The sequence below is a fragment of the Anopheles merus genome, chromosome 3R (assembly GCF_017562075.2).
Source record: "Anopheles merus strain MAF chromosome 3R, AmerM5.1, whole genome shotgun sequence".
Taxonomy (NCBI): domain Eukaryota; kingdom Metazoa; phylum Arthropoda; class Insecta; order Diptera; family Culicidae; genus Anopheles; species Anopheles merus.
The window spans coordinates 5,993,410-6,019,449 of record NC_054084.1 but is presented as its reverse complement, the minus strand read 5'-3'; the positions used below and the strand labels follow the sequence as shown (position 1 = coordinate 6,019,449).

General features: G+C 46.7%; 1 protein-coding gene across 7 annotated transcripts in view; it reads left to right on the top strand.

Annotated features, from left to right (window-relative positions):
* LOC121595981 (protein Star) overlaps positions 1 to 25,078 on the top strand; it is a 34,567-nt gene extending 9,489 nt beyond the window's left edge. Inside the window, exons 1-6 of one of the 7 annotated variants that reach the window (XM_041920496.1) lie at positions 3 to 177; positions 1,275 to 1,896; positions 12,847 to 13,286; positions 21,362 to 21,795; positions 21,883 to 22,056; positions 22,236 to 25,078. In XM_041920496.1, the coding sequence (XP_041776430.1) occupies positions 1,880 to 1,896; positions 12,847 to 13,286; positions 21,362 to 21,795; positions 21,883 to 22,056; positions 22,236 to 23,042 (1,872 nt within the window). In that variant the 5' untranslated portion in view covers positions 3 to 177; positions 1,275 to 1,879 and the 3' untranslated portion in view covers positions 23,043 to 25,078. Of the gene's footprint in view, positions 1 to 2; positions 295 to 1,274; positions 1,897 to 12,846; positions 13,287 to 21,361; positions 21,796 to 21,882; positions 22,057 to 22,235 lie in introns of those variants that run through there. The other 6 variants (XM_041920495.1, XM_041920494.1, XM_041920492.1 and 3 more) reach the window with 6 other exon arrangements.
* The last annotated feature ends 962 nt before the right edge of the window (positions 25,079 to 26,040 follow it).

Below are 26,040 nucleotides of genomic sequence, written 5' to 3'. Positions count from 1 at the left end.
GGGTTCTCCTCGCGTCTATGTGGTGTCTCCGACGCATCGAACGGTTTTGCTGGCCACCAGTTTCGTTTAGCTGGCTGGCTGGTTGGTTCTCTCATTTACGCTCGAGCTGCGGTGAAGATCGGTCGTGCGCGCTTGCGGTGTTTGTTGTAGCCTTCCGCCGCCTTGTTTCGTTGTTTTGTGAGTGCGCGTTCGTGTCGTTAGAGAGAGCGAGGCCTCTAAGAATACGGTCAGAGTGGTGTGTTGTGAGGCATTTCTACAGAGTGGTTTGTTATCATTCTTTGTGTGTTGTGCCAGGTGAAAGCAATCACCTTTTTTTTACTAGTGTCATTGTGCTGCTGCAACTCCCTCTTTAAGCGCCTTGCAGTGAAGAAGTTCGGCCGAGTCAGCAGAGTGCAAAAGCCGCTGCTGCGACCGCGTTACGTCAGCGGCGTTAGTAGTTGGGGGCTTGCATGTGGGTGCGATCGTCGCCCTAGTGGTTGAAGCGCGCGACAGCGTTGTTGCTGCAGTCCTTCGTCATCTCGCGATCATCAGCAGCGCGTTGTTTGATTGGCTGGGTGGTGTTGTGCGCGATCGTCAATGATACCAGCCTCTCCATCTCGTTGTGTCCTCTACTAGTTCTCTCTCTCTTTGTCTCTCCCACTGTCTGTCTTTGCGATCACATCACACACAAACCGTTTATCTTAGCCAACTACCGGAACGGCTGCGACATTAAATTGACCAGCTAAGTAGTTGCTAATAAATTGTGCGGTAGCTCACAGTCGCTCGTTGCTGAACCGCATTTCCTTCCCTGGGCCACCTTTTCCCACGCAAATCTTTTGCTGTGTGCATGTGTCCCCCTATGTCGTTCGATGCGATGCCGACAAAGCAGCAATGAGCGGATCGGTTCAGAAATTTTCATTAAGAAGTAGTTTACTGCAATTTGTTTTTCCTTTTTTATTACGATGTTTGCTCATTTCCTCATTTAGTGCAATAAACGAAGCGAGCTCTTTTTGCTCTTTTACAAGCGCATACGAGACACAGCTTTTGATGATTAAATCCACCATATAGTGGCCACTCTAAGCGTCATTAAATCGTGATCTTGTCCAAGGACGAAAGCGATGCAGCAGCTGGTGGGACAAATGAGTAGAGAGACGAGTGCTACACACAGAGAGAGCGAGAGAGGGTGATTCATAGGAAAGCCACCACTTCTTGACAGAAAAAAAAGTGATTAAAATAATAAATAAAATCGGTGCTAATCGAGCTCTTTTTTCCATTTTGCTTTCAATCCACAACAGTGCGGTAAAAGATTGCAAAAAAATAGCAGTGAAACCATTTTCCAGTGCATTCGTGTGGCCGGTGGGTGGTTGGTGGTACGTGCAGTGCGTAAGCAAATCTCCTCTCCCGGCGCCGTGTGCAATACGTGATCGTGTGCGGTGTGGGTGTGGTGCCGTTGCGGAATGCACCACTGACGACTTCGCGCGGTGTTCTCGGTGTGCCTTTTCAAGGACGGGAATTTAATCGTTCTTTCCCGCACAACACTGGCCCCGTATCGTGGTGTGGTGTGGGTTGTTGTGCAAGAACGCCACCCTGCTCTCCGACGGTCATAATTCACCAGTGACCGCGCGCCTGTGACCAGCTCTAGGTGTGTGCGAGAGAGAGAGAGCGAGAAACGATCGCAAGGAAGAAAGCCAAGTTTTGCAACGAGCAAATAGTGGCTAACGAAACGTCTAGAACGATTGCTTCTCGGGTAGCTGTGAGTGGCGTGTTTCAGTTGTGGTTTCCCCGACAGCGAAAGGAAGTGTGTGGCCGATAAGGGCCCATTGGCGGTTTTTAATTTGTTCGTGATCGACAGGAACGCGCGCACACACACACGCGTGTGTGCAGCCAGCAGTGAGCAACGATGACGATCTTTAGCTCGTAAGTGTCTTTTTAGCGTGTAAGGATTAGGGTTAAGGTATTGTTTGTGGCGGTCCCGTGGTACAGTCGTCAACTCAAACGACTCAATAACATGCCCGTCATGGGTTCAATCCTATAATGCAGCTGTGTCAAACTCATTTCATCATAGGGCCGCATATACAGATTTTCAATGATTCGCGGGCCGCAAATTTGAGAATAAAAAATAAAGCTAAATATTTATATAAAATATTGTTTAAAAACATTATTGTTGAACAAATTGACTTTTTGGACTCCTCGCTTCAAATCTGGACTCGTTTCTGATTTACAAATTTTGCGATGTTATTTATCATTGTGCTCTTTTATATTAAAAAAAGTGTAATATACTTTTAAAGTCACATGCAATTTCTTTTATCCTTATTATTAAAATAGGATATTTTTCATTAGTCGCGTTCTCACACGGCAGTTCTCTTAGAAAATATCGCTCAATCCCACTGTTTCACTGAGGTAGGGGAATCTAGCAGCCTGTTGCGAATCTTTTTCAAGCAATCCGAGCTTCCCATCGCTGGATGAATAACAAAAATATTTGCCCGCCATTTTTTGACAGAGCAAGAGAAAAATTGTAATAAAACGTGTTTAAACATTATTCCAAGTTCCAAGTGTTCTGGTGGTATATGCATTTCTTATAACAAGAACCCGTATTTTACGAATATTTTTGTTTAAATTACGATAATTTTGTCTGACGAAGATTCATGGTGTGTGATCCTATAAAGATCGGCAAACCTTTTTTTGATACTTGACGGGAGATGATTCGCGAATTGAAGTATGGACCGTGTGAGCTAATCTATTAATAAGCTTTGTATTGCAAGGCTTCGGCATTTCGGTTATTTTAATCCTTAATCTAAATCCTTTAGCCTTAAGTGTAATCATATCATTTTGGTTTTGATTTTTGGGGAGGTTGGAAAGTACATTAATTCGTCTTGCAGAATGTGGGGTACAAATAATTACAACTTGGCTACAATAATTTTTATTAACATTTATGGTGGCATGATTATGGAAAAAAACAGATGTGGCTCCAATCGATCATCAAAGATGTACTATTCTAAGGTCGGAGCCGTGCACACCCGTTCAGAGAAATTCGGAGCCGAATGAATCGATTTCTCACTGCAGATTAGCCGCTCTGTGCGACAACCGATGACTCCAACGGTTCCGAATGGCTCTAAACGGCTCTACAGGCTTCGGACGGCACCGAACAGAACTGTTGGTTTGATTTAGCCGGAGTCGGAATAGCTAAGATCGGAAATGGGTTTGAGCCGTAGATGCAATTCCGACAATCCATCACTAGTTGTTGCAAAGTTTGGTGGTGTGTGTATCAAGTTATTATCATTCCTGTTTTCGTTTGTAGACACGAGTTGACACAAATCTATTTTTCCATACAGAATGTGCAATTGAGTGTCCACAAAATTATCCTAATATTCAGAATTTCATCAAAACATAATACGACTGAGTTTGCATTCGATTCAATGTTTGTTAAGGGTCTTGATTGTTCTGTACGATTGTATAGAATAAGTTTATGAGATGTTATGGGTACATTCATGTTAGTTTCGAAAAATATACCAACAAAAGGATTGTTCTTCTCTGGAGAATGTAATACACTTCGACAAATAGTAATAACAGATTTTTATGCAATGCTTTTAGTAATCCTCAAAATATTCTCGCGGGCCACATTCAGAATCGGCGAGGGCCGCATGCGGCCCGCGGGCCGCCAGTTTGACATACCTGCTATAATGGACCGTCCCCCCGTAACAAGGATTTGATTAACTAAGTCTCGAAAGCCTGTATAGGCCGGCATGTCCGCGTAGGACGTTACGCCAAATAGAAGTATTGTTTGTGGCAACTACACTTGGGTGGCGATCGTTTAAAAATGCAAACCAGGGCAAAAATCAAGCGGAAATGGGCACAAACTGGACCCTCTATATTTATTATGTTTGTGTGTAATTTATTTCAACTAACATGTCCATCATCACTTTGTTGGTGTGCTTTGTTTCTCACAAAAATGTTGTTGTTTTGTTGCATCATAACATACTTTTTCTTTGCTCGTTTTAAAAACAATTTTGGGAAAGGAGGGGCAATGTTTGTGAAACATTTGCTGACGTTCAAACACACAAACCTCACCCAATTAGTTTGGCCGAAAGGAGTGTGTTTTGATTTCGCTGCCGATTAATGCCCTTCGAAGCACAAAGAAAGAGCACCTCTACCGATCGGATTTGTGTTTGTTTTGTGATTTATTTATTTAGATTCAGCGTACAAAAGGGAATTTATTTGTGCTGCGGCGGGTGGCGGCAAGGGCGGCAGTAATGAAGAAGGAAGCCACCTGTCGCACAGAACCGCTTGCCGGGCGCCCCCCGCCCCCCTCGATGGTGAAAAATATGGTCGATATTATCGAGGCTCGATCGATCGACGAGAACGCCGCGATCATCATCATCATCATCATCGCTTGTCAGAGATCGGTGAAAGATTGAGCGCACACGCACGCATGGCGGGGCAAATGGTAAGGCCCCGATGGTGAGGGAAAACACAAGGGCCTGAAGGGGGAGAAGGGCAAGAAGCAACTCTCCTCTTGGCTCTGGCTCTGGCTCTGGTCTAATTTATTTCAAACATGCCTTTTCCTGCCCCGGCCGATTGATGACGATGGAAATCTATTGCTTCCGCTCCGTGCCTACCGGTACCGTCACTCGCCTCCCCCCCTCCCTCCCTTTCTCTGTGTCCCTGGTGGGGTGCTTGTACCTGCGGCTGCCTGTGGCAACACGAGGCTGCGCGGATTCATAATTAATGAACGTAAAGTTAGGGCGGAGTGGGGTGAGTTTTTTTTCGAAATTTTCGGGACCAAAGGGTTTTTCTCCCTCTCTCTCTCTCTGAGGTTCGCTGGCATCTCCCCCTTTTCTTAATTCCAAACGGTAGCGAAGCACGATGGTAAAGGTGTTTGGCATTTACGAGATTTGGTGTGTGTGTGTGTGTGTTTCTTTTCTTCTGATGGGTTGTTTATTTTCTCGATGTTTGCGTTATGTTTCATCATCATTTCTCACTGATCGAAAGTGTTTTTTGATGGGAAAATGAGGGGTTCAGAATGGCTGTACAATTGGCTAACATTTTTTTCAAGATTTTCCGTACAGAAATTGTGGCCAGAAACTGTTTTGCAACATAACGTACTCAACCATTACTTCAGATTCCAGCATTTACATGAGCACACATACCGGAAGAAACCACCGGAAAGGTGTCGATGAGCAAAACCTATAGAAGAACCAACAGCACAGGGAAAAAATGCCAACATTTCGTTGACGGAGAACGGAACGAAGCACGCGTAAAGAATTTGTGGTTGATTTTCGTTTCCTTTGGGCGACCGTGGCCCCGAGGATCGTCAACGTGCGTGCTGCACAGCAAATGATGAAACTACCTGAATAAATCAAACGCCTAGGTGGTGGCGGGGACATCAGGGAGTTCCCCTTGAAAGGGTACACAGTTGTCCGGAACTTCGGAGAACAGAAAAAAAGCGACACAAACTACACACAAAAAATCGTAAAACCGGAAGAACGGAAGTAAGGAATACCGATGCCACAATGAGCGAAGATCATTACAGCGCAGATCATCAAGCTCGGGCAGGCAGGCAGCAGCTGTCCGTTGCCGTGGCGATGCTGTAATGCGAAGATGGCGGCAAGGCAACAACAGTGTCAAACTCTCGGAAGTCGATCTTCCGGTAAGGGAGGGAAAAAAGAGAGCAACGGCAACAGCAAATCAACCATCAACAGCAAACAGAAAAACACAGCATTTTCCGGAAGCACTTATATCCGGTCGCGCAGTGCCGCGTGGGGGAAGGTTTGTTGTTAAATCGATCGTGGTAAAGGAGAACAACAAAGAAGAAGGAAAAAAACTGTCCGGAAGAGGTAATGACGATGCGAGGGTTTCCTTTGGTTAACATCCATCAGCGAACGGTTTTACAGCTTCTTCGGTGGGATGAGAGAAGAAAATTGTTCTCGTTTTTTAGCAGTGAAGAGTTTAAAGTAAGAAAAACCTCCTATTGCGGCATGCTGTTTCTGCCACATCCATCATAAATATTGTAACGTAAACTTTCTCACAACACTTTTTAGAATTGCTGAACGCACATTAGCATTTTGTTGTAAATAATCGCCCATATATTGCGCTACCCCGTAAACGCTGTGCTCTTGATGATCGCGTTAGGCGCGTTAGTGATGTCGAATAAATCTCCACACCATTGCTCGGGATCACGTTTCCTTCCACGCACTCCGCCCCCTGGCGGGAAGGTGGCGTCGTAATCATGGTGAGGTAACACACACACACACACACACTCTGTCGGACGAGATGTTCTCCGGCATTTCTTAATAGACCGGACATTGCAATGGCGCGATACGTGATTGTCGCGCCATCATCCCGGGCGCGCACCACACGTGATCGTTACGAAGCTGTCTGTAATTAGGTGCGTAGTCTGGAGAGCGAGAACAACAACGGGGTGGTTGATCGTGGCTCGGGGATAGTATACCAGAAACCCCTAGTGCGTGTGTCGCTTCCGGTCGGCTGGAGTTGGAAAGGCTAGCAGGAGCAGGAAAGAGAGAAAAAAATGGACAACAAACGGGGCAGTCAGCCGATCTAAGGGCGTAAATAACTCCTCACTGCGCTATTAGCTAGAAGCTGGACTTGTTTTCCGTCATCAGTGGTGTGGGGTTTGCTTTGGTCTTGTGGCGGGGCAAACGAGCTCTGTGAAATTGAGAAGTTTTCAACTATTTATTACCACTGGCAAAGGGTAGGAGGAAGTGTGGTGCTGTTTCGGCCGGATGATGGGTTGAGATTACCTACACCTAGCAGTCCGACGACGACGACGACGACGACGACGACGGTGATGACGACAGTTTGCAAATTTATTCAATGGAGTGAAAATGGTCTTAAAATGTGCCGGCCCCGCCTTAAAGGTTTTAGATTACCTACCGAACGGGAGATTGATGTCGATGTTTTTTGATACAGTTGACAAGCAATTTGTTTTGCGCCGATCAAGCGATAGATCTATAATGATGTTTAGCTGTGGTTGTAACGAGATGATCTCACAGTGCTGTGCCACACATCGCTGACTAATGCACGAAAGATCGTGCGTTCGATTCTCCTGCAGACCTGCAAAAGACAAGGCTCTCTCATCTTTAGAAGCATTTGGGTTTTAATCGTTCTCTAGACTTTTCTCGGTTGGCGAAATGATGAGAGTTCTTAAAATTGCACTGATCCCTGGTTGTTGTTGTGAGCAATTATATCTTTTCGCATTCGTCAGTCGAACATGTTTGTAAGATGTGTGTTATAATAAAGTTAATGGGCTAGAAGTTTCTCTGGTTCAAAAAGTGGAACTTCCGCCGAGTGGTGGTGTAGTAATGGACCGTTCTTCACAACAAACACCTGCCACAGGGAGGAGGAGAAGGGGCGTGTATTACGCATAAAAATCTCCTGGGAATGGGAACAGATTCTCATTTCGAGGGCTCCGCATTTTTTGCCCTCTCCTCAGAAACATGATGAGCGACACCAGAAACACCAGAGCGATAATGTAATGCGAACGTACGGGAAGACGCGGGAAACTTATCATCGAACTTGTACGAGAACGTCAGTGGCGGAGTTTTTTTTTTGTCGCCTGCGGTCCCTCAGGAGCAATCCCAGGGGAACGGAAGGCATGTCACGGACACGGAAAGGTAGAAAAAGACCATCGACACACACACGCACGCCCTGCAAGCAATTCCAAAGTCAACCTGTAATCAACCAGAACAAGTTCCCCGGGCCAGCAGGTGCATCATGCATCATGAACAGCGTTTTCAGCCTCCTCCGTCCTCCGTCAGTCTCAATCTCCCGAGGACCGGAAGTGCGCAATCAGTGGCAGCCGCACCACACTTGTCCAAAACGATCCGGGCCCTTTACCACGGGCCCCTCGTGCGTGCCCCGCCGCGCGTCTATTGTCCTTCGATTTCATTGAGCTGATTTGATTTCAGGTGGTTCATGCGAGGGGAACTCCGATGGGTAATTTATAACGGTTTGTCTCGTCGTATCACTGGCGTCGTCCTTCCGGAGGCGTCCATCGTCTCTGTCCATGCTGCAGAGTGGGTTTATCGTAAAAAAAGCCTGAAAACCTTTTTTAAACGGTGCAGATGGTTATTTATCGTCATTTAACGTCCTGTATGTGTGAATTTTAAAATTAAAAAAAAAAACACAGAAAAAGTAACCCTCCAAGGTAGTCAAAGTCGTCGTCCTGCCCAACCGAAATTACTATCCCTGCAGGAGAGGCCCCTGTATTCTGGGAAAAGTGCGCAAAATTTATGCTAATTGCTCCCTCCGGGGGGGACGAGGATAGTCGAGGGAGGGAAGGAGACCGCTCGATATAAAATGATAATCGTCGAGTTCCTGTTTGATTACACACACACTCACACACGCGTCCCGTTAAGCGAACGGTGGTGATGGTGGGAAAATGTTGCACCAGCCCTGGGCTGTAACAGAATGATTATGATGATGATGATGAGCCTACAGTTAAGGACCATTTTTCATAGAATATTTTGTGGAGTTATTAGCATACTACGAGCGTTTTGAACTATATATGTAAATTGCTCGAATTCAGACGAATGACGGATGATCTTTCGTATTCTGCACATGGAGTGCAGCTGATGAATGCAGCCCACAGTAATCCCCGTATCCTGGTGTTGCTGTTGGCTCTGTCCTCAATTAGTGGGTAAATCTTTTGCGGTGCATCTTCTTCTGCTCTCGTGCTGTTGCTGCTGTGTGGCAGCCCTTAAGCAGCAAGTAACAGCAACAAAACCACCGGGCTACAAATGACTGGACGGCTTGGCCCGGGTACGCACCATTCCGGAACCCGGTGCGACGGTATCCGGTTTCTCAGGCGGTCCCGCTGCGTAACCTCCAGTGACACGCCGCTTGGCTTTTGCGTTTCCGGAATTGCCTTCTGTTACTGTTTCTCTCGTTCCTTTTTTTTCAACGTTCTCCCGTGCGGCCCCGTGAGGCCAAACCCACCTTCCCTTTTGACACTTTCTCGGTTCAAAGGCAATGTGCTTCGAGACAGATTGTTTTTCTTCCGGACTTGGTAGTACAACTTTGCAGCAGTTTGATCGTCACTTTTTCCTCTGTTAGTGTCGATAAACATTGAAACATCTTGGGCAAGGAAAACGTGTTTAGAAGGCAGCTCTCCTTACAGTCTTCGTTCCATTTATGGATTTTAGCACGATAAGCACATAAAACAGACACACCGAAACATGGCTTCTTCTGTGGGAATGGAATGTTGTGTGTCGTTGAGAGCAGCTGTTGGTTCGCTTAAGAAGCCCAACGATAACCCAGATGCGCACGACACACTCTATCGGGCATGGAGTTGATCGATGCACTTTTGTTGAGTGCTTTATGGTGGTGACGCTGACGGTTTTTGTATGCCCATAAAGAAATAGGATTATATTGGAGATCGTCTAAGACATGTGACACATTGAGCCTGTACTGCCTTCTGTTCAAGGTAATAATTTATGATCATATGCTCAATATTGGAGGGTCAATGAATTATTGTTGGATAAGATCCTTGTCGCAATTAGATACACCAACGACTTGGAAAGCATTAAACCCCTACTTCACGTGAACGATGCAGTATCAATGTGGACGGGTGTTGTGTCTTTTTTTGTGGAAAGTTTTAATGATGCAACCATCAGACAGCCGGTCAAAAGGTTACTTTTTTATCCCCAAGAATGGTGGTGTTGTGGCTTTGTGATTTCCTTTCATTCTTCAATCGTCATGTGTATCAGCTCGGGAAAGAAGGACGACTTTGCTAGGCGTTTCTAGCATTTTCTCGCGTACTTTCCTTCCAACGTTCCTTCTTCTGCGCTGGTCCGATATCGATTTCATCCTTGCTGCTTGGACGAAACCGTTCCTCCCGTTCTCTGTATCCCGTTGTTTGTTCCTCCTTCATCTCCTTCATGGTTTGCGAGAAGTATCGTATCGATGCTTGCCTTTGCTCGCTTTAGACCTCCAGCAATGTGTGTCTCGCGCAGCACTTCACAGATGTGCAGCGGGTGAAAAATCAGGATAATGAAGCGCAGCATGTGCAGCAGCAGCACCACCACCACCAACACCAACAAAAGACGAGACGGAGTGGTCCTATTTCGTGTTTCCTTTCTTTTTACCTCCCTTGGAATGCTGAAAACTTGTGTTGGAACATTCGCTTTTGCTCTAGGACGTTCTTTGGTCGTCCTTTTGTCATTGGTATGGCGCAGAGACCGGCACACACACACTGGGCAGCAGGACGGGTGTGCGCCTGCTGGGACGATCTGAGCGAATGTGTCGAAGGATAACATGAAACCAGGACAATCTCTTTCGTCCTCCGTTCGTACAGACTGGGTCGATCGATGATGTTGATGGCATTGCATAGAGTTGCTTGCTTTGCTAGCGGGAGGTGAACTAACGCGTGTTCTAGCCGTAGAAACTACTTCCACAAGGGAAAAGAAGATGAATAGGGAAGGGAAATATATCGAACAGGTGTGGATTTTTGGTGTGCAGACATTGATTTATTGGAGTAAACCACGAAAGTGAATTTTGTTTATTTTTCCGGTGGTTTTGTGGACCCACTTGAAGGGTTAAAATCTAAGGTTATTCATTAGAATAAGAAACAGTGAACCTTTGGATTGATTTCTTCACCAAAAAGAGTTAAACGGCATAGTTTAATATTTTTTCTTCTCGCGATCGTGTATGGTTGATCTGTTACGATAGCTGCGTCCTTCTGTTGGGTGTAAAGATTTATTTGGATGTACTCATGTCACTTAGCTTGACAAATGGGACGGCCCGATGTCTTCATTAACTCAAGCCAGCACACATACACACCCACACACAAAAACCATATCCGCCCTCGCGCTTAAATTTATTCTAATACATTCGAGTACAACAAAGAATGACCAACCGACCAACCAACAGAATGTACACACATGCACATACACACAGCTACACTTGCGCGTGATCTTAACAAAGGGCAATAATTCGGTTGAATGACCTCGCTAAGCTCATAAATATGCTCCGACCTTTCTCTCTTGGCCGGCGCGCAATGGACCGTGCGATTGGTGCCGATGGTCGTGGGGTTCCTATTGCTCGCGTGTGTCCACGATCCGATCGCACTCTGGAGGTGGTTCCATGTGGTGTGTGACACAAGCCGAAGCAGAACCAAACGAAAAAAGGCAACAAAAAATCCCGAATCATTAAAACACAACTTAGAACAGCAGCAGCAGCAACAGCAGCAGCAACAAACACATATAGCAGCGGCCTTTGTCCATCAATGACAGTCCGAGTGCATCCACCCATTCATCACGCGCATCCCCGTCCGTCCCACCGATGACCCTGCTGCATTCGATCCCCGGCGGGTTTCAGGGCAGGGGTATTTTACAGCCATTCTTTTTATGGTCCTACAAACGGGATCTTTCGGGTCGGAGGAACGGATCTGCTCCCTGCGTGCGTGTGTGTGTGTGTAATTTTGCACAACACAAACGAATGTGCAGTGATGAGTGCAAATAAAAATAAATCTTCTTAACCTGCGGATGCTGAATTATGTGAGCCCCTGTGTGTGCGGATTGTTTTCTTGCATCTTCTCCTCCTGCGCACACGTGTTCAGCTTGATCGCGTCGTATTCCCTTTTGTTTGACGACCGACGACCGACCCCTCTTACAGAAAGGTACGCTAAGACGACCCGCATTGATACACACCCATGCACACAAACCCCTTGATCTAGTTGGCACACTTGAGAGATCGTCTTTCGGTGTGGCACGTAAGCACGTACCCCGTGAGGATTAGTAAGGGTCGTCCTTCATGCGCTCAATGGAACTCAATGGAACGAGGTTGAGTGGTATCAAATAATACGTTTTCATGTCATAAGCAGGAAGGAACAGTACTGAAGTTGCGTTTTTTTTTTTTGCTATAAAATCATTAAAATCACTGTAGAAAACGGAGTGCTTGTGCGATACGATCGATGCATAATTTGCGGCAGTTTATGTGCATCCTGCAAAAGCAAAGGATTCCCCGTCGGAAGACACAAAGTAATGGGAACCCGTTGCAGCCCAGGAAATGCTTTTAAAATATTAAACAGACATAAGAAAGGGTTTGGGAAAAAACGAGTACCGTCGCACCTAACTGTACGTGCACAAAAGGGTATTCCTCTTCTTCTTGAACGTCGTTGCCTATACCGTAACTTGAGCACACCTGCAAACCTCCCCCAAAAGGGAGAAGGGTTGAATTGTCTGTGCATCGCTTACACTGCACGTGAGGAGGAGGGGGCAAGCTCTTCAATTTTGATTGGTGGGGGTGCATGATTATATAAAGAAGAAGAAAATCGACTGTTATACGACCTCATCGCATCGATAGATAGTGCAGCATAAGAATGTAACCGGATGGGTGCGGAACCAGAGACCAGCGTTTTCGGTTCGTTTGACCCGGTTCGATGTCACAGGCGATGTAACACCGTACGGCATGTAATAATACAATCGGTTCGCTTTGGACTCCCTTTTCCAACCCCGAAATTGACCCTGCGACAGCCTGCGTCTCTTTCGTCTTCGTTTGATGTTCGATCATGCGTGAAAGAAATGTTCCATTTGGCTCACCCCTCGTAGATTCTCCCTCTTTCCGAGGTTGGTTTGTGTGTGTGTGTGTGTGTAGGGGGCAAGTTTTATGGAGAGAAGGTGTTCTTTTCTAATCGAAAATTGCACGCAGAATGTAGCGGTTAGATCGATTGTAAAGGGCTCATGCGAACGGTTTATAAAGCGGACGCTAAACTCCTCGAAGAAATACATGAACCTTAACGGTCTTGTTTTATGCACGGTGTACATTACACAGGGAATCGATTCAGGTGTGTGATTCATCCAGTGAATTGTGAAACTAATCTTTTTTTTTTAATTTCTACCACCTTTCCAGGTATGGAATGAGGACGAAAGTCCAGGAGAAGAAAGGAAAAATGTCAACGGATGAGCAACAGCAGCAACAGCAGCAACAGAATCAAATCCCCAACATTGCCGGAACGATCCTGATCGGTGGCATCGGTGGTGGCCTCGATGGTGGTCAGCACAAGCAGCAGCAACAGCAACAGCAGCAGCAGCAGCAGGCACAGTCCCAGCACAATTCGCACCAGCAGCAGCAGCATCATCTGCACAGCTACAGCCACATACTACCTCATCTGCATCAGTTCAGCACGATGACCGGCTCGAATCCGGCCAGCCTGACCGGCGGCTCGAAGCTACCCGCCAAAAGCTCCCCGCTCGGGCCGTCCCCCTTCCGGCAGCTGCTCCCAGTGACGCTCTGCATCATATCGTTCGCCACGGTGCTGAGCATACTGATCATCTACATGGACACGACTGGTGAGTGTGCGCGTTTGTGCAGTGTTCTGCCGCTAGAGGGGCTGGCTTTATTGGCGATTTTATTGTGGAGAGAGCAATAAATATGTTTATCGCGCGGTACCTTGAGTTGTTGCCGGTGAACTCCGCAAAGAGGGAATTGCTTCAGATATTCAGCGGATGAGGTATTAGCCAACACTCGCACCATCAACATCGCATGGGCAGGAGTAAAGATCGTGGGTTTAAAAAGCTAACGCAAAGCAGTGACCAAATATCTCCGATCGGTTTTATGTTCTATGTTCAACGTAAAACAATAATTACAATTCAGTTGGGATTTTCCAGAGCCGAGACCTTAGCTTATGACTATGAGTTAGCTTGAAACTACCCCGTGAACCGAAAGCCTTAAGCTTAACATACTCATAGCCTCGCTTTTTCTTCCATTTATTACGCCCGATTTGTTTATTGGGTCAAAGGACATGGAAAGGCCCCCAAACAAACTAACCTCAAACCACGGTGTGTGACCTCGCAACACGCAATCAATCAATACGCAACCCGCCCCGTTAGGCAACAAGTTTGTCACCAAACGTTGTGCGTATCTTAACCTCCGCCAAACACGAACACGATCGGTTGATTGTTGTTTCTTTTCTTTTTGTACAGGGAGGGGAAAAACACAAAACAAGCGTTTTGTTTTTTTGTGGACAAAGGATGTGAAATACATTTATTTTTTGTAGTTGAAACATTCCCAACGCCGAGGCGAGGCCCTTCCAGTGGAGCCAGTAGCTTCCTGTGTGTGTTGTGGTGCTGCCGGTTAGTAAAAGCTCGTGTCGTCGTGATGAAGCGATAACGCGCTTTTTCTGTAAGGTCCCCTCCTCTTCATTTTACGTTTCCATAATGCGCCGAACTTAATTAACGGCGCGCCAAAGGGTTCATCACCAAAAAACAAACTCGCTCGCTCGGTCGGTCGGTCGGTCGCTCGCGGGTCGGTGTTGTTGGTGTGGTTGGTTTCCTTCCTTCTGTTGTTTCTCTAGTTTGAAGCCAGCGAAGGCGCCATTTCGCAAGAGCAACAGCAGCAGCACGTGTCCACCTGAAAGCGGACCGCTTAAACCCTTGTCCACTAGCAGTAACCCTCCCCGTACATAATGTTTGCGCGCGAAAGGAAGTGGAAATGTGTGTGTGTGTGTATTCTCGAACGCGCCCCATGGGTTCGTTGGCCAGTTAGTGGTGGTTTTTGGGCTTCGCCACATTGCGACGAGCTAATGAAATATTTGAGCCACATTCGAAACGAGGCTAACGTCGCAATGGGGCAAAATGGTCACCGTCTCGGGAGTTGAACAAAAACCTGCGCACTGTCTCTCACGCATCGTGTTGTATCCTGATGCGGGTTGCTATGGTAATGGGAGGGGACGCCATTAAAAGTAGAGAAGCTTACGCAGGAAACGGCGCGCAGCATCGTCGTCGTCGTTGTCGGGTTGCGTAAAAAGAAAGACCTTGCTACTCTTCCATCCTTCGCATGCGTGCGTCCCACCACCGCTGCCATCGCGAGCGAATTTGTGTAGCAAGCAGATAGATAAATAAATAAATAAATGGTTGCCGAAATGGTGGTGGTGACTGCTTGGAGTCTGGACGCGGAGACTCGCGGAGACGGAATCCAATAAAACGCACCCCAAAACCCGGAAAGACCCGGCTTTTTTACTGGATGGAGGACGTGGAAGAAGTTTACGCGTACGCGCTCGCGCTTTAATGCTACGCAACCTTCCCGTCCAGCAGGGGCTAGAGCCTAGAGAAGCTGGCAGCCCTACCCTACCCCCTGGAGTGTATTTTACTACGAGCTAAGCTCGTGCCGTCGGGGCTTTCTTTTCGCCCCGCGTTAGATTCTCCACATTTTTCCAAATTTGGGGAAGGTTGGGTGGAGGTTTTTTTTTCTTTGGGGTGGGGATTTTGGGGATTGGACCACGCAAAAGAAGGTCACTCAACTTCCGGCCAACGGTTGTTTGTTTGATTTTATCCGTTTGCTGGTTGGGCCTTTTTCTCAGTTTTGTTGGGCGCTCTGGAGGTAGTTTCCAATCAATGTCGGTGGGTTTTGGGTTTCACGGGAAGGGAATGGAGGGTGTCCGAATGTCAGAACCTTTGGAAGGCGTTTTTTTATTACAAAGATTAATAGGAACATGACTAAGAAACGAGGTGGGCAGTGCGTAGCTCAACCATTTACTATGAACAGGCGAGGAATTGTACAAACGAGTCTTAGAGGATGTGTCGCCTTCTTTCTAATGGTGACGCTATAAATCAAAGTCATATAGACTCAAGCATCGGCGACCCATTGTCGAAGAAGAAATCGATTTCCGGTGCCCACTTGTCCGAAGAGAGGCCCTTTTTTAGATACTCAAATCCAGAGCCAGAGGACGACATTCCGCGAGGCGCACGGGTTTCTTCGGTCACTTCAAACTGGAATAGCTAATCTGCCGACTCCTCATTTGATCGTATTCGAGGCAAAAGGTGTGGTGGCTTATGGTGTACTGCTGCTGCTGGTGCTGCTGCTGCACACGCCACAGAGACATCTCCATCGAGGAATCGGGGTCGGGGTTTTTGGTGGTGGCAGTGAAGCGAGCGAACCACCAGAAGCACCAAAGAAGCCTTCCTTAAGCCGACTTAACGTTCCAGCAGCGCAGCAGCAGAGAGCCTAAACGCATATCCCCCGAGGGCACACACAATCCGGTGTCGTTATTGCTTCTTTATCGCGGGGGCCTTTGCAGGTGTCCGCCGGTTTCCCTTTTCGGGTTGCGTCCTTCGGATTTGTGTCTCCTTCTTCGGACTTAAAAGGTACCAAAATGATGGTCTAAATAGGGTTTTGGGAATGGGTGAGAAAATTTATTTGAATAACATCCTCATCCGGTTCTCGTTGTCGATGATTAGGAAGCAATTTTTGGGTTCGATGCGGGTAAACACGGCGGACGCACTTTGGCCGCAGCAGTGAGGATCTTATCTTCAGAAAGCAACTTCAGAAGAAGCAGAGCACAGCTTCTCTTCCTTTGTGTTGTGTACGTCGAAGAATGGATCTGCTGCTGTATAGATCGTGTGGAAAATCTTTCAAATTATTTCACGCCCATTTACCCCGGGCTGGAACGGAATGTTTATACTGTGTACATAAAGGAAACCGCTCTGAATGGGGGGAATGGTTGAGGAGCCCACTTGGGCTATTCTTTCTTTAAGTAGCTGGTAGAATTATGTATTTAAAACAACAATACACAACGCCCGCTATTGTACTCTTGCAACAGCCATATGCTAATGTTATGTCTTACTTTAAGCAGAACCTTCACAACCCAACCAGAGCCCCGATCGGCGGTTATAGCAAATTAGCTCAATTTAGTCCGCAATATTGGGCAGTGGGGGCCTGGTGGTGGCAGCTGTTTTTAGCCCAACGGTGTGCCCTTTCGGTGGGAAATATATTATTATCCTCATAATACCACACATTGGTGGGCTCACACCGGCTCCGGTTGGGTGTGTGTGTGTTATTTCTAAGGGTCTCTCAAAGTCCCCCTCTCTCTCTCTCTCTCCTCTCTCTCTCTCTCTCTCTCTCTCTCTCTCTCTCTCTCCTCTCTCTCTCTCTCTCTCGTCTCTCTCTCTCTCTCTCTCTCTCTCTCTCTCCCCTCTCTCTCTCTCTGTCTCAGAAGAGTTAAAGTAGGAGCGAATTTTTTCGTTAGTTTTGCTTGCAGAAGGAAACGGCGGATACCAAAAGTGACCACAGCAGCAAACATCACACAGGCGGCTTGGCCGGTCCACTACGCCAATCATATGTTGGTACGAAATTATGTGTTGTAGACACGACACACACGCAGCAGCGGCAGCAGCAGCAGCAGCAGCAGTGTGGTGTGAAGCATTTGTTGGGGTCAGCCAGGGCCGGCTAGCTCTGCGATGTGAAGCACGAGATATGTTGGAGCAAGATGATCAAGGACCGTCTGTGGTTTTGCTACCGGTTGTGCAAATAACGAATGAAAAATGAGAACAAACACCACGGGGAGCGGGACGATTTGCCACTATTAAAAATGGGTTGCAGGATAATGATCGACCAAACCAAACCAGACAGACAGTTGCGATACTAACGCTTAACTATTTAAGACAATCCAGAACCAGGGAAGCAAGTCTAACATTCGCCAGCAACTCCAGTAGCCGGTAGCAGTTCGTTCCCGGGACGCGTCAGCTGTCTGTCGGGGGCAGTTGAAGGCAAATTTAAACGATGCGTTGCTGCTGCTGATGCTGATGATGATGATGATTGCGCGGCGTTGGTGCGATGGAAGAATCATCGTCGTCGTCTTGCTAATCAATTAGTGAAACATGGCGCTCCGCCCGGTCGTTGCGTTTGTTTTTTTTCTTTTTTAAATGGCCAACGGTTGTGAGGCGAATCTTGATGGGGCCCGGTAATTAAACCGAGTTGCCCAGCGTACACACACACAGCATAAAATTGTCATCGAGGCGAATAATTGTTTTGCCTCGTGGTGGATTGGCTAGGAGGCCCCCTTTTATGGGTGGTTGTTTGTACGCTCGAACGCGTGTGACAGTCACTCTGGGACGTGTGAGGAATAGTAAGCGATCAATTATTGTGCAATTATTTAATTAGAAGTGTGTTAAATGGGCTCTTTTTATAATACAAAAAGCTTGTTAAGGGAAGATTTGGAAAATGTTGTTAAATATACAATATAAATGTTCATTTTCCACTTCACTCTTCTTTTTCCCTCCAAAAATCACATCCACCTTCCCCAAAAATGATCCCTCACATCCCTTTTTCTAATAACATAGTCTCGCTTTTGTGTGGCGGCTGTGATTATCACCCAGTTCTCTACCCCGCAGGTTGCCCTGCGAGGTTCGTCGTCTGCACCATCCCCAGATTATAATGATGGGTGCTGCTAATGATGAAGAATTATGCTGCCAATAATGATGGTACTGCGATGCATGATGTGTGATAGCTGTGTGTGTGAGTGTGTGTTGGTTGGGTTAATGATTTATGCTTACTCATTTGTTTATTTGCTTATTTTTTGGGAGCGTTTTCGAAGACTTGCTCCGTCCCCGCCGGCTTTGAGATAGACGATCATCTGCACAAATCTGCTCGATTTGGCTGTTTTTAATCCTGCAAGATGAAGGGGTTTCGACTAATTGATGCTCACATGCACATAAATTATGCTGCGTGCGCGTTGGGCCGTTGAAGATCGCGTGTAGTTAGCGTAGTAGTAACTGCCTGGACGATGGCAAGGCGACGAGGATGATGATGGTTAACAGCTATCGATCATTGGGAACATTATTTTTATTGCTTAATTTCCAAGCACAAATGTTTGGGTTCAATGATGGATGACACTCTGCATAGTGTGATTTAAAGTATATTTAAATATTTTTTTTTAAAAATCATCTTCCGGTTGTGGCTGTCCTCTTGTTGTGCCTGGAGTCCCAAAATTGCCAAATAATGGACGGAATAAAAGCCCTTTGCCCTTGCTCTATGTAAGTTACCGGAGCACCCAAAATGTTCCGCATTTTTTGGCGCATATATTCTCTCTACCAATGACTTCCGAACTTGGTTTTGGCAATTGCTTGTGTATGTACGTCGTCAACCTTCCCCGTGGCCGGCCAGTTCTTGCTGATTTATGCAGTGATTTTATTTATTTTTTATTTTGAACCCAATAAACAACTCACGAAGCGAACGTTGCACTACCGATAGCAGGACACATCGCCACACATACACACACGGTGCTCTACTTTTGCGCTTCGCCAAAAAGGGCTTTGATCGTGCTGAAACAACAGAAAAAACCGTCTACCGTCGGGCACAGTGTCGGATACGGAAGTGACACCTAAAAAGGCCGGAAATTTGGTGCAGACAGTGGCACAAAAAGTGGAGCAAACAAAGGGGGAAACATTAAGTGCTGGGTGAGGTTTTTTTCTTGAAATGTTTTGGACGAAAAGACAAACTTTTTTGGAAGCTTTGTGGTGCAATAAGAAGGGCGCTTTGAGTTGAAAAAAAGGAGTTGTCGAGTGTTTAGTGCACGGAGCTGAACCGCGTAGCTGAACTCTCTCACTCCTCTCATCAGTTGTACTATTTCAATTAGAAAAACAATTTACTGCTAAACGCTTTTAAATGAGAACGAATGCGAAGAGCGATAAACTTGCCTTCCCGGTGCCATGGCCAACCACCAGTCTTTCCTTTAGTTTAGTTCCCCCGTGATGCTCGTCGAATGCTGCTGGTGTGCTGCTGGCAGCGCTCGATGAAAGAAATGGTGAAGCAAATTGCTCCGATTGATGCATTTAATTTCACAGCAATTGGAGCACCACCATATTGGCGGGGAGCTCTGTGTTTGCTCTCGGTGCTGCGCCCATTTTTTGCCCCCCACCCCTGTGTGTAGCGAAAGAACTCCCCGCCCAAAGGACGCTGCTGTGTGTGTGTGATTTTGATACGCTTTTCTCGAGGCGCGAGCCCGTTTCAGTGTGCCCAAGACTGTCGAGTCAGTGCGCCGAACGAATGGAGCGAGAAGGGCCGCGGCCACCACCCATTAGCGTTCACGGAGGTGCGTAAAAGGTAGATCCAATTGTATGTGTGTGTGTGTGGCTGGCTGTCTAAAGGGTACGCAAATTGTGGCGCGTGCTGCTTCCCGACCACGAAGCTGGCTCCCTCTCTGGAATGGAAATTGGCCCGTAACGCGCGAGACGCATTATTTACGGTTCAAAAAAGGCTCAGACATTCCGGCCCGGGGATAGAGGAGCGCACGTGGCTACGTACGCCAAGATCGGTCCTAATCAGTGGTCAATCCGTTGGAGGTAAAAGTTCGATTCGATTTACACTAAGGGGGGGGGGAGAAGAAAATGGGGAACGATGGAGGGCGGGCTACCTTTGGGGGGTTGGGGAAATTGAACGAAGTCTATCATTAAACAATCACCGATGATTCTCGCTGACTCACGGAACGAAATTCACTTGACTTCACTTTCCACTGCGGAATCGCAGACGGGAGGAGGGAACATTGGGTGCTTGAGGGCGAACAAAAAATGTACCAAAAATTAAACGGAAAAAGTTGTTGAAGTTCCCTTAACATTCTTCAAACCTTTTCAGTGTGCCAGAGCAGCATCACAAGTTTAGTATGCAAGTGATTTGAACACCAATGTTGATCAAATTGTTCGTCTTTCCTCTGACAAAACATTCACCTTTAACGTGGCAAGGGAGTTCCCATTCTCCTACAGAAGCCTTTCAAATGCAGATGCAATTATGTTTCAACCTGATTTTTCGTTTGTCAACCACACAAGATCACCATTACTGGGTGGGGACAGACAGTTTGCTACTTCGGAAGCACTTGTTGGCTTGTTTTTTTAACAGTCCTCCTCAGGTTGTTGTGGTTCACGCTCACGTCGGATTACTTGACTTGAATTTAACCCCATCTCCCTGTCCGCAGTCAACCGCGCCGCATCGCATCCCGATCGTAAACCCGATCCCTTTTTTTTCGGGTGGCTCATCCCTCTGACATGGAAGCTTCAGCACATTAAACTCGCTCGCACACGCGCGGGGGAAGCGGGACGGTAGAGTTTAATGTTACTTTCATAACGTTCTTGTGTGCTGTCGGCGGCTGAGAGGAGAGCTTTGGAAGGGTGGGAGGAAGGAAAAGCTTTTTTTGGCTTCATTTTGGAGACACGGCGCTGTGTCGTCGGTGTGGGTATCAAAATTCACAAGCTTGCCGGTTGGATGAAACCCGCCATACACACACACACACACACACACACACACACACACACACACACACGATGATGCCCCCGAAGAAGTTCATCCTCGGAAAACATTCGCATCATTGCTATTCGACACGGGAAGGGAAGAGTCCGTTGGAAGAGTTCAAACTGTATCAACTGTTGTGTCGGATGCGGTTTTTGTGGTTCATATGTTGCGCTTCTGAGCTCTTCCTACGCCAGCAGTATCAGTTTTGTGAGAACGACCCGCATTACTACTGTTGCTTGGTCACGTTGATTGGTACGGATTAAGACTACCTGAGTTTACGTGTAACTGCCCCTGTTGAAGCTTTACACCAAAAAAACGAACAAAATATTCTAATCCATGCCCTTTCTTCTCGCTTCCTTTCCCACAGAGATACGCCACCAGCAGTTCCGGCTGAACATGTCGCGCGACTACGACCTGATGGGCGTACCGCAGGACAACCCGGCGCTGGTCAAGTACGTACGCGACATACACATGAAGAAGTACCCGATGACGTTCATGCGCAACGCGAACGCACCGGTCGAGCAGCTGAACTTTACCAACCGGCACGAGCTGACACCGGAGATGGCACACCTGATATCGGACCTGCTCGGCCGGAAGCGGTTCGGGACGTTCTTCCAGTCGCTGACCGGCAACAGCGACTCGATGATGACGGCCCCGTGGCTGGCGGAAACGATGAACTGGGGCGGCTACCTGGTGGAACCGGATCCGCGCAAATACTTTTCGCTGCGCAAGCAGAACGCCTTCCGCTCGAACGTGCAGGTCATCCATGCGTGCCTGTCGCCGAACACGTACCCGAAGGAGGTAAGGGAAAAGGGTGGTGTAGGGGAATGAACGGTTTGTTTGTCAATGAGCGAGCAGTAAAAACTAATCGATGGCTGCCATTTACAGGTAACGCTGCACCACGACGACGACAGCGAGGTGCAGATCAACAGCGTGCTGGACGAGGAGACGGAATGGTTCCATCCGCGGGTGAAGTGCTTCCCGGTCTACACGCTAATGCTGGCCGTCAATCGAACGTCGATCGATTTGCTTAGCCTTGGCTGCCACGGACAGGAATTGCAGGTGAGTGAGCGTGTATGGCCGGGCATGTAAGCATGATGGATTGATGGCTATGGTTCGGTTCACATGTTGACCTTTTGTAATGTCGTTAGGATTTTATTGATTCTTTGCACATTAGTTCCACTGCTGCATGAAAAGGAAAGGGAATGAAATTAACGAACCGCTGTCATTTTAAATTTTAGATTCTTCAAACCATTCCATTCGACCGGGTGCACATCAAGGTCATCTCGATCCATCTCGTGCACTACTTCGAGGAGGACGAAATGATGATCGACGTGGACGAGTACGTGCAGAGCATCGGGCGCTTCCTGATGAGCAAATCGTACAAGCTCGTTCGCAGCATGGATCGCAACTTTATCTACCAGCATCTGTCTGTGCTGTCGGCGGCCAAGCAGCGGCAGCGCCAGCAGCAACAGCAGCAATCCTTCTCAGTGGCCGATCATATGCTAGCCTCCTCGCAGCAGCACCAGCAGCAGCACCCCGTCCCTGCCCGCAGTAACGCTATCAGCTCGGGTGAGAAGCCGGACGCGACGATGGCTATCCGCAAGGGTCAGGAAATTAGCAGCAATAGCGGAAAGCTACCCATTTCACTGTCCTCCGCCGCGACTACTACGCCAGCACCGGCAACGACCACATCAACCACGGCTGTACCATCGTCCACCGCTGCCAGTGCGACCGATGGCAGTGTGGCGTTTAGCTCGGAACGATTCGACAAGCTAATGCTGTTGCGCGGTGGCGACTCGGAACCGTTCGATGCAAGCGATTCGGAGTTTGCCGGCAGTTCCGACTCGAGTGCAATGGAGAATGGGTCCGACAGTGAGGACGAAGCGCAACAACAACAGGCCGAACAAGACAAGCCGGCGGAGGTTGTTGATCTGGAGCAAACGGTGTCACTGATGGAACCGCTCGACGAGACAGAACTCGAGGATGGGTCGGTACGTGTGGCTGGATCATCATCACCGCCTCCGATGGTGACGTCGCTGAAATGAGCGGAAACGGTGTTGTTACCTACCATCCACCAACTTCCCTCAGGAGAGCCAGTACGCTTGAATCGGATGTTTTTTTTTTTTTTTTAAATACTTAAAGCTACCAGTCCAGCATTCCACTTTCTTATCGTTTTACACCTTAACCGGTTTCGATGGGCACGCGCACGGCTGTCCATTTAGCCAGAGACCAGTCGGTGATAGAGAATTGCCTTAATAATGTTTGATGTTTTAATTTTTCACTTCATAGTTTTTAATAGTTTTTTTTTTCGGGGCGTACCTTGCGTGTACAGAGAAAGAGCATAATACATGAATAATACTTTTCTACACGGTATTACCCCTCTCAGACGGATCTGAACAGTGAACTAACAGAATCTTTTGAACGAATGGAAACATGCATTTAATTGCTTCTTTTTTTTTTTTTGGGGAATTCATTTTGCATTAAATAAGATTTTCATTTTATACACATTTTTATCGTAATTGTACTTTTGCCTACCAATTAAAACAATATCAGTGTGGGTTGCAAACGCGTGACAGCAATTTGAAAGTGAGATAGAATATTATTGATGATAAAGGCGAATGGGAAATATCGTTTTATCTGAAAAGAGAGCAAGCAAAACAATCCTCGAATCATTGCCGAAAAAGCAATAAGATACACAATTCTTTCAACTATATTTAGATAGCAGCAGTACGTTACGTTACTTACGATTAGGAAACTTTTAGTTATATTTCTACAACACACATGCACACACACACAGTTTTAGTCTAAATTTCACTTTCTCAACGAGGAGCAAAGAACAAAGCCCGATTATTGGGAATAATCGTGCCCTCCCTTAGAGACATTGAACATGACGGTTGCATTTGTGAGGAAAGCGCAACGATTTGAACAGAACAATCGAGCAAAACCTTGCTTCGAACAAACACTGATTCCTTTCTATACAATTATTACCTGTGCACTAGTTCGAAGCGTATTTACAGATAGTTTATATTAGCGTGGAAAGAGCATTGCATTTGGTGGATAGGTTTTGTTAAAAGTTTGGAGCAAGGGAGAACTGCAAATTTGAAATCCCGTAGTGCGATAATATACGGTTAAAAATTATATACATATATAAACTCCCTATACATATATTTATACACACAATTACAATCGTTAACGAATGCTCTCTTAAATTTCAATCGTTTCTCATCGTTGTTAGATGTTAGAAGAGTACGACCGCCGGTACGTCTCGCCCGTCTCGCTTAACACCTGATACACATATAGATACAATGTTACGTACTTTTGTTCCGTTCCGGGTTTGCTTCATCCGGTGCAGAAATTTATAGCGAAGGAGGTGGTAGGAACCGGCCACCAACACATTGAAAAGCTCAACGACTCTCTGCTAGTGACTTACCATATCTGGAAATGATTCCTATTTTAAATATTGCTCAGAAAAGCGGAAGAGGAAGAGAGAAACACAAGTGAACCTGATATCAGCAATCATGATGGAAGCGAAACAAATCGAATGAAAACGAACGCGACTTTAGATAGCAAATGAATGTGCACGACTAAGGGAAAAGATTTAAAACATGCATTTGCTTTCCCATTTTCGCGAGCGAGGATCGCGTACGATCGCACCAACGTGTTGAATCTCCCAACACCACACACATCGGTGACACAGAAGAGAGAGAGAGAGAGAAAAAAAGAAACACGCAACTGAAAAGAAAAACAACTGGAACACAGAGTGAGAAGTGATGTAGTTTTATACATTCGCACCACGGTTGAATGTCTCGTTTTGTTCGGTCCGGTGTTTCTACCGTCTCCGCACCGTGAACGCCGTCGTGGTGGATCCCTTTTAATAATTAAGCAAATAATTGTAAGAGCAGAACGGTGTAAGATGGATCTGTCCGTGTGGTGTGGAGTTCACCTTGTACCCTGATACTACTATTATTATCAAATATTGCGAACGATTGGCGCGTGAAGAGAGATAGAGAGAGAGGAAGAAAAACGAATAATCTCGGGAACATGTAATAAAGACGGACGATACATTTCTTTTTACTTTAAACTAATTCTTTGTGACCACTTATTTGTTTCAGGAACGCAGGAAAGAAACAAACAATTCTTAATCATTGCAATGAAACGATGCCAGGAAGGTACTCTAAGCTACGTGCGCTCCCGTAAGTCCCGTGTCCTTCCACAACACGTGGCGAGTTAATGACATCGGCTGTGGAAAATGCTTTCTCATCCGCCCTCCCACGATCACCAATGAATTGCGTTGAAGGACACGACATAGGGGCCATCGTGCGCCAAGTTTGTGCCGTCAAGGCCTCACAAGAAAAAGATGTGTTCGACCCGGCTCGAATCGAAGGAAGTGCTCGCACCCGATATGGAATGAGTTACTCGTTTGATACGTTACTGCGCAACATTTTTGCATCAAGGATGTTTGCGTGTGCATGCTACCATGCTACCCCGTTTGTCATCGTTCGGCGGTACCGTAGAAGCATAAACATGCCCGCAGTAGCAGCGCGCTGCAGGAAGCAAGGCCGGAAGAGGCGTTAATGTACAAACAATTGAGGGATAGGGCTGTTGTGTAGGACGTCTCGTACGTCCTTCGGGAGTCAATTTTCGGGGAAATGGTGTATGTTTGTGTACTGTAGCTGTCCCGGTGGGATACAGAAGAATGGGGGAAGCTTTCTTGCAATGTGAACATCATTTGTTTGTGTAGCAGCATGTGTTGTTGATTGAGGGGTTCGAGCATATACATCTCTTCATATTTAATGCGGTATGTTGCGAGGCGTTTCACAAATTTTATCTAAAATGTTATATCCTGAAGGTGCAGTTAGTATTCCTTTCTATTGCCAAAAGGATAAGATGTATAAGATCGTAACAATATTTTTTTTTAATTACCACTGCAATCGACAGGATAGCGTTAACGTTCTGCGGGGCAATTCAAAACAGTAATATGCTTATCTGTACTGTGGAAAGGAAGCGATGCTGAAATAACTTCCATTCAAATCAATCAAATGC